The sequence below is a fragment of the Plecotus auritus genome (assembly GCF_963455305.1).
Source record: "Plecotus auritus genome assembly, chromosome: 1".
NCBI lineage: Eukaryota > Metazoa > Chordata > Mammalia > Chiroptera > Vespertilionidae > Plecotus > Plecotus auritus.
In genome coordinates this window covers 14,105,804-14,122,521 of record NC_137770.1, presented here as the reverse complement: position 1 = coordinate 14,122,521, position 16,718 = coordinate 14,105,804, and the positions used below count along the sequence as shown (strand labels likewise).

At 43.8% G+C, this 16,718-nt stretch overlaps 1 protein-coding gene across 1 annotated transcript in view; it reads right to left on the bottom strand.

The window, feature by feature from the left end:
• EFCAB11 (EF-hand calcium binding domain 11) overlaps positions 1 to 16,718 on the bottom strand; it is a 134,051-nt gene that overhangs the window by 103,210 nt on the left and 14,123 nt on the right. The window contains exons 4-5 of the mRNA XM_080672947.1: positions 8,882 to 8,983; positions 7,505 to 7,595 (exon numbers count right to left, since the gene is read on the bottom strand). Coding sequence (XP_080529073.1) covers positions 7,505 to 7,595; positions 8,882 to 8,983 — 193 coding nt within the window. The remainder of the gene's footprint in view (positions 1 to 7,504; positions 7,596 to 8,881; positions 8,984 to 16,718) is intronic.

Here is a 16,718-nt window from a genome sequence, read left to right as displayed (position 1 = left end):
AATAAAAATTGGAAACTCAAGAAGGCTCCTTCTTTGGCCATTACACTCACACACCAGGTAGAGCTGGTGCCGGCTACGTGTGCTTACAAAGAACGAGAGAGGATTTCTAGTCGTTTCTTTATACTTTTCTATAGACAGAAGTGTGTAGATACTTCCAGATCAGAAATCGTATTCACCAAAGCAGGCCCTCACTATAATAACTGCGATTTTGTTGAGGTCCCATGACTACACTGATAAGAGAATCATTCTGGTGCATAAAATAATAACTGGGAAATTCTCTTGTTACAGACTGTCCGAGAAAATGCTGTTTAACAAGTCAGCTGCCGGCAGAAAGGAAGGAATCCTAGGAACTGAACGCAGTGAGGAATAACACTCAAAAAGAGATGCAAATGATTTGCAAAAATAAATGCTACCTTAGATCACTTTCCTATAGGACCCTGGGCTCATTAAGACTCCCTTCCATGCAGCATAACAGAAGAGTCTGTTCGTTCCTCTTATCCAAGCTCTTGACAATCCTTCCTTTTATAATGGCTGCAATATAAAGCATATATGAACTTTCTGCCAAGACACTATCCATTACTCCCTAAGCCACCCTGGCTGGTTTTGCTCAGTGGTTAGAGTATCGGCCTGTGAACCTAAGGGTTTCGGGTTGGATACCTGGTCAAGGGCACGTGCCTGGGTTGCAGGTTAAATCCCAGCCTTGTACCCAGCCCCACAGTGCATGCGGGAGGTAACCAATCAATGACACATCGATGTTTCTCTCTTTCTCCCTCTCTCCCCCTCCCTTCCAGTCTCTCTAAAAACCCAATGGGAAAAAATATCTTCAGGTGAGGATCAACTTAACTAACTAAATAAATAAAACTGCCTAAGCCCCACCCACATTGACACTGACACTGAAAACGCATCAGTCTACAAGTCACGATGCTCTGTCAAGAATTTTAATACCCCAAAAAGGAGAAGTATATGTTCTATGTTTTCTGCCTTTCCCACATAGCATGAAGAATGGAATTTTTACCCCAGAAATATCAGCTATAACTTAAATGCCTCCTGTCGGGCCTGGAGAACACTTTGGTGCCTCAGTATTTCTGCGTTCCATTAATATCTGACAACCCGCCTGTACACTCAGAACCCTGCCTGACGGGCCAGGGAGTGGGAAGGTGCAAATCTCAGTGCTTACATGCGATGGAGAAGGCTCCCGGCGTGGAGGAAACATCCTCTCAGAGGAAAACGCCAGCCAGATGTATAACAGGGCACTGCTGGCAGGCAAAGTCAGGAGAGAACATTAAGCCAGCTTCCTGATGACAGCAGAGGCTAAATCATGAGCAGAAAATGTCCCCCAAATAAAGCAAAAGGGGCCATCAGAGATGGATGCATAAAAATCCCACGTAGAAAGAGAAAAATGGGAAGCAAAGCCATGTGTGGTTATAAAGCTCCTGACTGCATTTTAATGTCCTCTTTCTTCGTTGATAAGAAGTAAATTAATTATAGAGGAAACTGTAAGTGAGAATTTTACCATCACTGGGTATGTAGAGTGACAAGGGACCAACACCATTTACTTATTAAGTAACTACAATGCATAAAGCAATACGCTGGAACAGTGAACGCTGTAGATAAGCTCATAAACTCAAGGAACTTGTAGCAGTCTACGGAGATAATCCTCAACACAGTATTTTTGTTTACCAGGTAAGGGATTGAAAAAAATACACAACCATCCTATATAATAAAAGCCTAATATGCTAAGTGTCCGACTGTTCAACCGTTCGACCAGTCGCTATGATGCACACTGACCGCTAGGGGGCAAATACTCTGACCAATAGGTTAGCTTGCTGCTGGGGTCCGGCTAATGAGGACTGGGCAAGACCAGCTGGACACGCCCTGGAGCCCTCCCCCAGTTCCTGCCCGGCCCCGATTGTGCACCGGTCAGGTCCCTCGGCCTGGCCTCCACCCTCTTGCAATCCGAGACCCCTCGGGGGATGTCGGAGAGCCGGTTTCGGCCTGATCCCTCAGGCCAGGCCATGGGACCCCACCAGTGCCGAATCTGTGCACTGGGCTTCTAGTAAGTACAATAAAAATTTAGAGAAAGGAGAGGAGAATGTTCAATGTAAAGGACAAAGGGGCTCTATTAAGCAGGACCTTGAGGAGACAGGTCTACCTTGGACAGATAGGAAGTAGACAAAGGCACGGTCAGCAAGGGAAACAGAACAAAGTTTAAATACACATCACACATCCACAGGAACAAGCACCAGGCCAAGGACAACACAGGAATATGGGACTAATGAAGGAGGAGTTTAGAAAAGTAACCAGATGTTAGCCAAGTTAAATACATTTAACTTAAACCCATTCGTCGTGAAAGATTTTGAATCTTTTTTTAAAAAGATAGCACTATAAAGTTTTCAGCAAGTTCTATTAATATTTAAAAAAAGGGCCCTGGCTGGTTTGGCTCAGTGGATAGAGCGTCAGCCTGCAGACTGAAGGGTCCCGGGTTCAATTCCGGTCAAGGGCACATGCCCAGCTTGTGGGCTCGATCCCCAGTAGGGGGCGTGCAGAAGGGAGCCAGTCATTGATGTTTCTCTCTCTCTCTCTCTCTCTCTCTCTCTCTCTCTCTCTCTCACTTCCTCTCCTTTCCTCTCTGAAATCAATAAAAATATATTTTTTAAAAAGGAACGGTATTTTTGTTTGTTTCAACCTTTCTGTGCTAGAAACAGCCTATTATCTCACATTAATTCTATTGTATAAATAGTATTGTCAGTTCACATACCGCTTGAACTTCTGCCATGGGTGGTGGGTAAAAAAAAAGCTGTTTCCATTACACAAACACACTCTGTTCTTTGAGAATACAAATACACAAATCCGGGTTATGGGCTCTACGTGGAAATTATGTTTTAAACACTGAAAGGAATCTCAAATTTTGAAATCCAAATATTAAACGTTTTATATCTTAGAAATAACACGCTAGTACCAACTTTTCTGTGTTTGTTTTCTACACAAGATATCATCTCTTTTTTTAAGAAAGTAACTTGTTCCTCAAAACCCTTCCTTCGGTAGGAAACTTGCTATCCTTAATTTAAACATAAAAAGCTGTAACAGCAGGCCCCAAGCAATCACCCATTAAAAATAAAATCTCAAAAATCACTGCTTCTCCCAATAAAGCAAGCACCTCCATAAAACAAGAGTTGAAAGTAGATACAGAAAACCTTAGGGGAAATATAAAATAACAAGATACAGCAAAATAACCAAAAGAATAACAGATGTAGCTCAAGAAAGAAATGTCAGAGAAAAATAAACTGTAACTGGAGGGGACATGCCACATTAGATGCAGCATGCGGGAGAATAGACACCGAGGAAAATATGCTAAGAGGCGTGAGCAAAACAAACAAATGAAACAGAAGTTAACAAAAAATTTAAAAGGACTTCCAACAGAAGCATAACCGGTGTTCTTAAAGAAACAGAACATGATGTGAAAGTGTTAATGCTCAATCCATTATATGCCTTTACTCAAGGACAACGGCCAGATAAACATTTCTGAATGTGAAAGGCACCAGGGAAGGTAGTTCTTATGATCAACTTCAGCTACACATAAGCGACGTCACAAGGCCTGGAGGTGAGCTCTGAATCCATTTAACTACAGAAGTAACATTACACCAAAAGAGGTTATGATTGCAGAACAGAATGTGACTGCCGCAGACCCTGACCATAGATATTTAAAAAGACATTGCTTTCGTTCACGATAAAACTCACTAAGGTAGACATAACCAAAGCAGTCAGGCAGCAATTCACAAACCGGATCAAAGTCTCTCATTTGGTCCCTGGAACGCCCTCGGGTTTAATCAATGACGCACCAGTGTTTCTATCAAGTTATAAAGTGAAATGCTTCTCTGATGCCTTATGCCCCACGTCTGTCTTTTAGAGTTGTCTGGTTGGTTTTACTGTTGTGCTTTGTTGGTTTAGCTTGTAAAAGGGAAGTGCAACATGGGCAAGCACTTCTGAAAGAGACGGCTCTTGATCTTTAGAAGTTCCTTTGGTGAGAATCTGGCAGCCCATGAATGGAAGATTATGAAAACTCCCTCTAGGCGTTACAGCACAGACCATTCTGCTTTAAGGAGAAGGCTCCCCGGTCCCTAACCCCCAGCTGCCTTCCTTTAGTGATCCTCAGACACCAGCTTGCTTCTGGGTAACCATGGACCTGGGCAATGAACCCCAATTGTGCTCGTCAATTAAGTCAAATGCCACTCAAGCTTCTCGAAGAGCAAGTGTCTAACGAACCTTAGGAACATTACGGGATTTGGCATCCCTGGTTTTCTTTTCCTTGAAACCTGTTTGCACCTCTGAAACAGACGTATGTGTGCAAGTTAGGCATCTGTTTCTTCGGCCTACTTCAATGTACACTTGGAGGACATAGTTTACTATCCTTCCTTGGTTTCATCACTTCCTTTAATACCTATTATGCATCATTTATTCTGGCTTAAGGGCTGGAGTGCTATAAAAAAAAAATAATACAAAGGAGAGTTTAAACAGGGCACGTTCAATGAGCTAAAATGCCTTGCTAGGTTGTATATTGCAGTGCTCCCCAAACTGCGTTGATCACATAATCCTGGGAAAGATAAGTTGTATGGACCTGTGAATACATTTATTTATTTTTGTTTAATTGATTTCAGAGAGGAAGGGAGGGAGAGAGGGAGAGAGAGACAGACATCAATGGTGAGTATCATTGATCAGCTACCTCCTGCATGCCCCACATTGGGGATCAAGCCCGCAACCCAGGCATGTGCCCTGACCAGGAATCTAACCATGACCTCCTGGTTCATAGGCCGATGCTTAACCACTGAGCCATGCCAGCCAGGCAATACATTTATTTTTAGGTGCACATTATAAAACATAATATAGAAATTCTAAAGAATTGAAGATGCAAATATTTTATTTAATGGCAAACAACTTTCTACTATCCACAGAAATGACTCATGATATTTATCAAGAACATGATTTAATATCCGTTATTATTTCTGAACATCTCAGTTTAATCCTTTGTAGTTGAGCAATTTGTTTTAACACTTGGTTTGAATGGCTGTCAGAGTCATGTCACGAAGGTATGCAGATATGAATGGAAAAGAGCACCATGGCACTGAGCCCTTGGTTTTGAGTCCAACCTCTGATAAGGAAAGATTTAAAGTTGTTTTTTATTATTATTTTTTCTTCCGTTACTGCTCACTGACATTCAGCAAGTAAATGTCCACCTTCCCCAATATTAGTCTCTCTTGAAAGCTTATGAAAGCTATTAAATGTTTATATTTTTAAAAACTGTGTCCTAAAACCAATAAAACATTGTAAGATTTTTTTTTTCCCCACCAGATTAGGACATTCCAGTTTCAACTTATTAAACATGCAGATGTGAAGGGTTTTAATAGGTGACATGCATCTTTTTTTAATATGTATTTTTATTGATTTCAGAGAGGAACGGAGAGGGATAGAGAGATAGAAACATCAATGAAGAGAGTCATTGATCGGCTGCCTCCTGCACACCTCCTACCGGGGATCGAGCCCACAACCCACACATGCCTGGGAATCGAACTAGTGACCTCCTGGTTCATGGGTCAATGCTCAACCACTGAGCCATGCCAGCCGGGTCATCCTTTTTTTTTTAAATCACATTTCCAAATACCCAATTCCAAAAATGCTCTCCAGGTAGCGCAGGTTTCTTTGGGGAAGCAGGTACTCGCTCACTCCCTGTTAAAACACTGCTTATACCTTGAAGGGCTATATTTAAGTGTATTGTTAAAACATTTCTATGAGCTCCTCCTGAAACCACTTAACACAGAAAGGTCAGCAAATGTGGACACCTGTCTTTCAGTAAAAGGAAAATAAAATAACAACTCTTTGTTCTTTTGTTAAAACAACCTTGTGTGGTAGAAATACATTGACATTCATTATTCATCTCATCACAAAGTGTGTACAAAGATTCCATTGTATTTTAAAGAACCCGCTGGTCCAGAATCAACTAAGCCAGCGGTCGGCAAACCGCGGCTCTGTTGACTAATGAGTTTGCCGACCACTGGACTAGACTAAATGTTACCGTGTAGTTGGAAGCTGTGAGGATTAGGCAATTGTGGCATATTGTGTGCAAAGAGGTAAAGGGTATATGACAGTGGTCAGCAAACTCATTAATCAACAAAGTGGCAAACCGCGGCTTGTGAGCCGCATGTGGCTCGCGAGCCGCGGTTTGCCGACCACTGAACTAAGAAAAACTGTTCTATGGCACCGTCTGCATGTGTCTTTAACTGCTCTCCTTCGATAGTTTGCTCAACGACTTGCCTGTGAATGACACAGCAAAACAATTTCATATATGTCACTATCAATAACAGTGAGTGCAAATCCTTATTTCAAATAACCTACTTGATCATTTCTAATGGGCAGGGCTGACGGCTGGTCAGATTCCATTAAATTATTTTTATCCCAAATGGGAACACCTGCCAGATGGACCCCAGTAGCCATTCTCTCCTTCAGTATCAGAAACTCAGAGGGCACATGACAGCGCAGAGCAAAGATGGCATTTTGCACATGGCCTTGGAACGGAGTCATGGTCATAGGGACGACTGCCTTAGAAGGAGGGGCCTATCTTCTATTCCCTTTCCTCCTACGTGGCTGCAGTTCAAGTTTGATGGCTGAAATTTAAGCAATCCTTGAAGCAGGAGGGCGAAGCCAGGTGTGGAGGCAGCCAGAACAAGAAAGGAGGCCCCTGGGTCGTTCATGGCTATGTTGCCATCGAATCGGCCCTGACTGCCTGTGTTTCTGCGAGAGCAGTACACTGCCGCCTTTCCTGGGCTGTGCTATTCTGGGTCTCTGGCTCCTGCTGCTGTTCCGAGCCCTGATGGATACACCTGGCCACAGGTGATGACGAGCTCACACTGGCAGTCACAGAAGAGGCAGCTCTGCTATTTTCTCATGTCAGCATGGTACCTTCAATTGGCAGCTTCCTAACAGAGACTGCTTTCAAGCCACTTGCCCACTGTGTCCAAATTAGTTCATAAAGGTAACATAATATACCCTTCCAATCTACTTTATCACGTAGGCATGCACTGCGACAAGCAGGAGTCAGGGGGGCCCCTTTAAGCAATATCAACTCTTCTCTCTGGAGAGTATGCGTAGCCCATGTCTGATGAAATACTGACCATGGGAGAACACCAGCATCCAGGTTACACACTAAAGCTTCGTTGTTTCTGGTCGACACATAAACACACAAACAAGTTCCACTCTCTTCCTGTCCCTTTCCCACCCCTACCAAACGTTCTTACACACCTCCCAGGTGGGAAGCACCCAGCATCGAGGACATCGGTGCATGGAGAGCTAACTATAAATAATTTCTCTCCGGGGTCATGATCGCATCCTGTGAGATGAAAATGGTCATTCGCAAGGAAATCAGCATAAAAAGGTGTTCCCTGTATAACTGGAAACGTGTGAAAGGAAATGGTAAATCAAGGGGTGGGTGCATGTGAGGATTTGGGGGCCTTACCTGAAAACCTCGAGCGTTATCCTTTCTGGTAACTTGGGAGCCACCTGCTTGAATGCTTTTTGAAAATCTTCCAAAGTTAAATATCCACGATCTATTTGAAAACAAAATGTAAACATTCACTTACCTCGATTAACCCTATGAACTGTTACATCAGCCATAAAACCTGCATGATGCTTTAATATGTTATTAGGAAAAGAACAGTAATGTATGGTCGATTTTACATGTTAGGTAATCTGAGATTGTCTCATTGGGAGAATTTACAAATCCAGTCGTACTCTCCCTCAGTGCAGTCCGGGGCAATCCGGAAGGCCACTTCCAGCCCGATCATTCTCAGACTCTCTGAGTCCCAGGGAGAGGACTGTAGAGACATACACTGCAGTAAACAGCATCAGGTTCAAGTCTTTGTAAATTGCCAAAGCAATTTATTCTTCAAATTTCTTTTTTTTTTCTTGCTTGATATTAGAATTATAATATAACTAGTAGCCTGGTACACGAAATTCATGCACGGGGGAGGGGGAGTGTCCCTCAGCCCAGCCTGCATCCTCTCCAATTTGGGACCCCTCATGGGATGTCTGACTGGTAGTCAGACATCCCTCTCACAATCCAGGACTGCTGGCTCCTAACCACTCACCTGCCTGCCTGCCTGCCTGATCACCCCTAACCACTCGGCCTACCGGCCTGCTTACCCCCAACTGCCCCCCCGCCGGCCTGCTTGCCCCTAACTGGCTCCCCCTGCTGGCCTGCTCGCCCCCAACTGTCCCCCCCACTGGCCTGATCACGCCCAACTGCCTCCCCTCCTGGCCTGATCACCCCTAACCACCTCTGCCTTGGCCCCGCCACCATGGCTTTGTCCAGAAGGACGTCCAGAAAGTCTCCCGGTCTAATTAGCATATTACCCTTTTATTAGTATAGATCATATTGAGAGGGAAGCCATAACGACAGCCAAGATACGGAACCTGGACTACATGAGTATTTTCATCCTGTTTGAGATGTATGGGGTGTAGGGGACCTGAAGTCACTCCTCTCGGCCACACCTCGTGTGGGAAAACAATTCCTCCAGGAAAATGTGGGTCACAGCAGGAGCCGAAGGAGATGCCATGTGTAGGTGGCTCGTGCGTGACCTATAACCCCACATGGCTAGCCCTTTTGTTGCCCGGATTATAACCACTAAGTACAATTATATAACTGTTAACTTTAAATGTCAAGAAATTAAAATCACGGTGGAGAAAAAAATTTCACACCAACATCTAAGGTAATAACTAATGAGGACAGTAAAAGAAACTTCCAAGTATATTAATTTCATGTACTGAGTATATGTTCCCATTCACAGTTCTTTAACAGCAATTTTTAATTTCAAAACACTTTGAAGAGACTTACAGTGCCTGTCAAAAGCTGTGAAGATGTGTCTTATTTCATTCCGATACAGCTGAGCTTCCTTCTTTTTCCTTATAATGTTTAAAAACTCCTCAAGTGTTAGACCTAAAAGTTGGGGGAAGGAAATTTTTTTCAAAAATGACTGCCTTACTCTTCAAGAAAAAAACAAACATAAGTAAAAGGTAATACATATCACAAATTTTATCTTGATTTTGTGAACAGTATTTATCCCTGAAGATCTATAAAATCAAAAAGGCACTTTGCTAAATGTTAAGGAGGCCCAACACCAGCAGTCAATAGCAAAAACAACAGACAGTTTTTCTTCACTGGGCATTTCCTAGGGATAAAAGAATGGTGACCTTGCAAAAATGTAACACACATCCCTTTAACAGATCTAACAGACGGGCCCAAACTATATATCAAACAAGGTCTCATAATTTTTCTTTCCTTCTGTGGCTTTGATGCCTTTTTTCCTAGCCAGATGTCATTACCACAGGTTTTTTTTCCAACTGCGAGATTGGGGCAAAGAAGTAGTTTCTCAAAAGTCAATACCAATTGCACCCCACAGATAAAAGTGGAGAGAATATTCCATAAACAATGGAGCTGGCACGGTCCCCAGCCTTGGGTCCTCCCGGGGACTGCTCTGCAGCCTCTGGCTCTGCTTCCCGTGACTCTCATAATAAAAGAGCCCAGCAGGATCATATGAGATTGGGTACTGTGCTTACAAAGTCTATTAAAATGAATTCTAATGTGATCTTTGTAATAGGTTTAAAGAGCGGAGCCAAGAAGTTAAAACATCTTAGTGTCCTGAGCCCTGAATATCCAAAAAAAAAAAAAGCCGTTCATTTTTATACCTCAGGATTTCCGTTTTTAAATAAAATATCACTGTCTTAAAAATAGCCCCAAATCACACAAAAAACCACGTGCTGATTTCTAAAAACCTGCACCCTCTTCCTTTCGGTGAGGTCACACAGACCTGCCTACCCTTCCTAAAATAGTTCCAAGGATGGGGGGAAACGTAGAAAATCGTTTTCTTAATTTTCCACGTTTTTCTTGTTTGTAGTTAGAGATTTAGAAACTAAAAATGCGCATGTATCTTTATGTGTTGAAACGATGCTTCTACAATTCTCTAGGATTCACCGTGTGCCAGGCACTGTGTCAAGCTCTGGACAAAGAGGGGAAAGAGAACACCCAGGATTCCAGTCCCAAGGGAGTACCTGGGCTAGTGGGGAGCACAGTGACTATACAGGTTCAGTTGCAAACGTGCACATAATTATAAGCTGTGGCATGTGCAAGGAGGGGAAAAGGGAGGCGGTCAGAGTCACAGGAACCCTCCTACAGAGTGGACTCGTGAGGGAGAGATCTCTCAGAGCAGGTAATATTTAAGCCTAAATGATAAAATACCAAGCAGCTGAAGGATGGGAAGAAGAGCATTCCAGGCAGCGGAAACAGCAGGTGCCAAGGCCATGGGGGGAGACGTGGGGAAATGGGAAAAGGCTATTGTGGTTGGGATGTAGTGAGTGAGAGAGCAAGACAGGATGGGGCTGGTGAGGTGGGCAGGCCTTTGTGGACCACAGGAAGTCGTTTGGTTTCCATTTAAGTTGCAATAGGAAGTCAATAAAAAATAAAAGGTTTGAGTTGGGAAGTGGCATGATCTGATTTAGATGTTTTAAAGATCTTCCTGGCTGTTACCTCAAAAAGAACTGGGAGACAGTGAACGGTAAAAAGGGAGACCCATTGGGAGCCTTTGGCAAGAGACATGGTTGCTAGGATGTTGGCAGTGGGAATGGAGGAGAGGAAGGTGTCCGGACCTGTTTCACGACAGATGAAGGGTTAGATGAGGCAGGTGAGGACGAGAGAGATGTCAAGAAGAGTCCTTTAAAGAGCTGAGAAAGACTTGGGAGAGAGCAGGATTTGGGTTGAGATGAGACTTGTGATCTGGACTTAAGTGTTTGATGCGTTGGAGACAACCAAGAGCAAAAGTCAAGGAGGCAGCTGGATATGCTCTAAGCAACAAGGCCTGTCTCCCAGCACCTACCAGAGTGCTTGGGCTGTGCTCAATACCTCTGCATTGCATGGAATTAGCACATGTAGCATTTCCCCCCATGTATGTCTGGATACCGCTTCATTCTCATCCGTGCACCCTTATGAGCAGAGAACATATTTAAAACTGAAGTCATCATGCCATGTTCCACAGGACCAAATCCATAACTAGTTTCACAAACACCAAAAGCTAATCAATGAAACAGCGTCTAGATTAGTTGGAATTCTTGACTAATGTACTCACTAACCATGGCATATTTTAGGAGTCCCTTCACAATCTGGCCTCAGTCTACCTTGCTAACCTCCCTAGCAAATTTCCCGATGTTTCCCCAAGACAGTCAGCTCTTTCACACACACCTCCATACCTGTGCGCATGTTGGACACACTGCCCGGAATGCATGTTCTACTTTTCTCCTAGTGAATTTTTACATCTCCCTCCAGATGCAACAAGGGCCTGACCTCCTCTTTGAAGACTACCCTGATTTCTTTCAACTGAGTCCCTCTTCTGTGACCCAACAGCCCTCTTTTATAACACAGACATAACCAGCCCTGGTCAGGTGGCTCAGTTGGTTGGAGAATCATCTCATACACCAAAAGGTGGCGGGTTAGATTCCTAGTCAGGGCACATTCCCAGGTTGACAGTTCAATCCCCAGTCGGGGCAAGTTCAGGAAGCAACCAATTGGTATTTCTCTTTCCCACTGATGTTCTCTCTCACATCAATGTCTGTCTCTCTCAACAACCAGAACATAGTCATGCCCTGGCTTTTTTGGCTAAGTAGAGTGCTGGCCTGCGGACTCAAGGGTCACGGGTTCGATCCCCGGGGCGGGGCATGTAGGAGACAGCCAATCAATGATGTTTCTATCTCTCTCTCTCCCTCTCCCTTCCTCTCTAAAATCAATAAAAATATATTTTTTTAAAAGTTCTCATCACAAGAGGAAAATTAAAAAAAAAAAAAGTCATAGACTCTGTTGCATCCTATGGTAATTATTTGGCCACACATTTGCCTGAGACATGCTGAGGGAAAGCACTGTTTATTGTCTAAAATTTTATCCCCAGTGCTTATCACAATACCTCGCACATAGGCAGGCATTCATTAATGTGTGTTGAATAAGTAAACAAAATAATAGGAAGATACCCCACATGCCCTTAACTTGTTTTAAACTTCCATGGCAACCCATATGGAAACACAAGCCCCTCCCCTAAAGGGCTTGCTCTCACACTGCATTCAGCGTGGCTCTCACACTGTAGTACTACGATCCCTTTCAAAGCCCATGCAGAACTGTCTGCCATTCCTGCCTGAAGCTCTGAAATGCAAACACATGAAGGTAAGTTTGGTACATCTTGCTGTGCTTTAAATGGCCTAGGAATAGAGGTCTTCCCACTAGCTCCACCTGCTGTTCCAACAGTCAAACCTAAAATTACCACGTCACTTCACGAACACTTTTAGTGATTCTACTGCCATCGGATTTCATCTCCAATGAAATGTGCATTACCTGTGCCCACTCCTGGAGGGATACAATATGTTTCAAACACAACACTGGGTCTTCCGTGCATACTGTTCACTAATCACAGTTACCTAAACGCACTTTATTATAGTTACACTAGAGGCCCGGTGCACAAGATTTGTGCATGGGAGGAGTGGGGGGAAGGGTTCCTCAGCCTGGCCTGTGCCCTCTCGCAGTCCGAGAGCCCTCGAGGGATGTCGGACATCCTTAGGCTCCCACCACTGCTGCTGCGCTCGCCATGGCTTCTGGCTGAGTGGCACTCCTCCTGTGGGAGCGCACTGACCACCAAGGGGCAGCTCCTACATTGAGCGTCTGCCCCCTGGTGGTCAGTGTGCGTCATAGCGACCGGCCATTCCGCCGTTTGGTTGATTTGCATATTAGCCTTTTATTATATAGGATGAAGATCACAAAAATGTCAGGAACCACACAGAACAATGTGTTTATCTGAGTTTATTATTAATTTGTCTCCAGAAGGTGTTCAGAAATCTCCTGGGCAGTGGGTTCTATCAGTAGTTTGCAGACTTTTTTTTCTTTTAAGCTGTAGGAAACCTAATGCGTATAATGTGTACAGGGGATGAAAATAGCTATTTGGTTTGGAGTGAGGTGGTCTCCCCACTATTCCCTGGCCAGCAGTGCTCCCAGAAGTACCCCAACAGGACCCAGGGCTGAGGATTATGCCTTAGAAACCACAGGACCAATGATCTTTACAAATCCTGCTAGACTCTGCTAGTATCTGCACTTTCCACACCACTGGAAACAGTCCCTCCCAGTTTATAAACCACTCTTGGCGACCCTGGACAGGTAGCTCAGTTGGTTAGAGCATCATCTGGATTCACCAAGGTTGTGGGTTTGGTCAGGGCACTTACAAGAAATAACCAATGAATGCATAAATAAATGGAACAACAAATTGATGCTTCTCTCTCTCTCAAATCTATCAATAAATAATTTAAACCACTCTTGGCAAAATGGACCCTTTCCATGTTTTATAATGAATGCATATATTTTACTTTCCAAACTACTTAATGCCTATGATATAGATATCCTATATAATAAAAGACTAATATGCAAATCGACAGAACGGCGGAACGACCGGTCACTATGATGCGCACTGACCACCAGGGGGCAGACGCTCAATGCAGGAGCTGCCCCCTGGTGGTCAGTGTGCTCCCACAGGGGGAGCGCTGCTCAGCTAGAAGCCCTGAACGGGCGCAGCGGCAGTGGCTGGAGCCGCTCCCGCCTCCGCAGCAGCACTAAGGATGTCCGACTGACGGCTTAAGCATCAGTCAGACATCCTGAGGGCTCCCAGACTGTGAGAGGGCTCAGGCTGGGCTGAGGGACGCCCCCCCCCCCAAGTGCACGAATTTTGTGTACCAGGCCTCTAGTGCCATATAAGAGACAAACTAGGAAATGTTATCTTTTCTTTTTTTTCTTTTTTGCTTCTAGTAATCATCTTTCATTACAAGATGGATATATTCAAAAAGTCCAATAAAAATATACAAATATTTTCCTTGAAAGTTTCACTATGTATAGATATTTTTTGTGGTTCACAGGTGTAAGCTTCAGGGTCCGTGCACACAGAGAAACCCTGTGGAAAATGAAGCACTGTTAAATTAGAAACTGCAATAAACCTGGGGAATGAAGGAGAAAACAATAAAAATGCCAAATTGCTTTAGACTGTAAGTCTGACCCTAGATTTAGTAGAAAAGGGAGGGTTTGCATTCATTATGCCACATGTTAATTTTTCTAGGGATTGAAAATGAGGGTTTAAAAGGCTTACCTTGCCGAGACCGGTTTGGCTCAGTGGATAGAGCGTCGGCCTGCGGACTGAAAGGTCCCGGGTTCGATTCCGGTCAAGGGCATGTACCTTGGTTGCGGGCACATCCTCAGTGGGAGGTGTGCAGGAGGCAGCTGATCGATGTTTCTCTCTCATCGATGTTTCTAGCTCTCTATCCCTCTCCTTTCCTCTCTGTGAAATATCAATAAAATATATATTAAAAAAAAAATAAAAAAAAAAATAAAAGGCTTACCTTTTAAAAGGTATAACGCAAGCCTTCTCTAGTTTTAGAAATAAAATTCAGATTATGACTTCTGGAAGCCACGAGGGGGGAAAAAAGAATAACATGTGTGCACATAAAAATATAGTAAGGACAGAAGGTGAAAGTGGCATCCATGATGTGTTGTCACAGTAAAATATGCAAGAAAATTCAGAGAACTAATATTTCAGCTTCTTGTATAAGAAAGAGTAAGGGAATAAAGAGAACAGAATTGTCCTTAATGGAAGAAATCAAGTTTTACTGTGGGGGAGGAAATTGACAAGAAAGAGTAAAACAGGTTATAGTAGACTAGAGAAACCTGAACCAATAAAACTTTATTTCAATCAAACTCAGACAGGACTCATTACCTTCTTTATTATGTGCATCTCCTGCCCATAACCCTTCAAAGGTTCCTTGGTGTTAACAGTGCAAAGTCCTGATACTTTATTCTGGAATTTGAAGTTTCATGATTCCTTACTCCTCGCTAGTGCAGGAGGTAAAAATATTCCAAGAGTGTGGATTCCAATGTTTCCGTAGTACTCATTATTAACAGTACTAGAGGCCCAGTGCACGAAATTCGTGCACAGGTAGTGTCCCTAGCGGCTGCCAGCTGCTGGCCTGTGCCTCCCTTCCCCAGCTGCCAGCTGCCGGCTGCCGGCTGGGGCCTCCCTTCATTCTGCGCCACCCCTGGTGGTCAGCGCACGTCATAGCGAGGGATCGAACTCTTGGCCAGTCGAATTTCTGAGGGGACACTTTGCATATTAGGCTTTTATATATATAGATGACAGCCGACAGCTCTGGGTATGCGAATCTGATTGGGGGCAGAGAAGTGGGGTATTGTAAAATGAGGGACAGGGATCTGGGGGAAGAAATTTCAGCCACTGACTTGGACACCATGGAGGAAGAGGCCCTCTGAGAAACTCCGCAAGGGAGGCTGGCAGAAAGAACCCCCACAGAGGAGCAAAGCTACCCTGGCCTTTGCCATTGCCAGCTGTGGAGAGTGAGGGATAAAGCCCCTTCCTCTGTACCATTAACAAAATGCCTCCGCAAAGTCTACTGGCTTTTACAGGAGTGGAGTGTGTGGGATACATCTAAATTCATGCCGAGTTCCACATCCACTCTGGTGCGGGCAGGTACAGAGAGAGCTCCAGGAGCTGGCGGGCAAGCTTCCAGCTGGTGTGGGCACTGCATTCATTCACTTACTATGTTCTCTTCTTTGCTTCTCCACCTTTCCGATCCCACCCATCCTTCCAGATCCGGCTCCTGCCCACACCTGTGCAGGGAGTGTGGCCTTCCTCTATATCCTTAGAGCAGTGGTTCTCAACCTTTCTAATGCCGTGACCCTTTAATACAGTTCCTCATGTTGTGGTGACCCCCAACCATAAAATTATTTTCGTTGCTACTTCATAACTATAATTTTGCTACTGTTATGAATCGTAATGTAAATATCTGTGTTTTCCGATGGTCTTAGGCTCTACAGCAGCGGTTCTCAACCTGTGGGTCGCGACATTAGAACCGCTAGCAGCGTCGCCTAAGACCATCGGAAAACACAGATATTTACATTACGATTAATTAACAGTAGCAAAATTACAGTTAGAAGTAGCAACGAAAATAATTTTATGGTTGGGGGTCACCACAACATGAGGAACTGTATTAAAGGGTCGAGGCATTAGAAAGGTTGAGAACCACTGCCTTAAGAGGCTTTCTTGTCTACAGTATTCATGTGGCAGCTGGCCATGGAAGAAGTGACCATACTTCTTTCATCCTCCCTACCCTGTATTGTATCTTTTTCAAATGTCTTTAGGTCAATGTCTTTGTCTCCTAATTTTTTTTTCTATCCCAACAATGAAACTTAACATCCTCTAAATGGGTGAATAAATAAACTAATTTAGGGATGAATATCTGGCGATACCACAAAATGGTCCTAGGATTATAGTTTCAAGAAAAGGAAACCTTAATGCATATGCAGTTTCCTGATAATAGAAAAGAACTAAGAAGTCACTTGACATCTTAAGTCAAACAAACAAAACCTAGTTATACTGGATATAGCATGGCCTTAGATGTTTACATAGAACTTAAAAGACTAGAAAATGGAAACTTAAATTTAGACCAAGAATATATTTAATAATCAACTGTCTGGTTCAAAACAAATTAGACAGGGTAGTAATAAATAAAAGCACACAGCCAACTGGCCATTAACCTCAGCACCCACAAATTACTTTTCAATCGAACTGACACCGGATAGCATGACTGCGTCA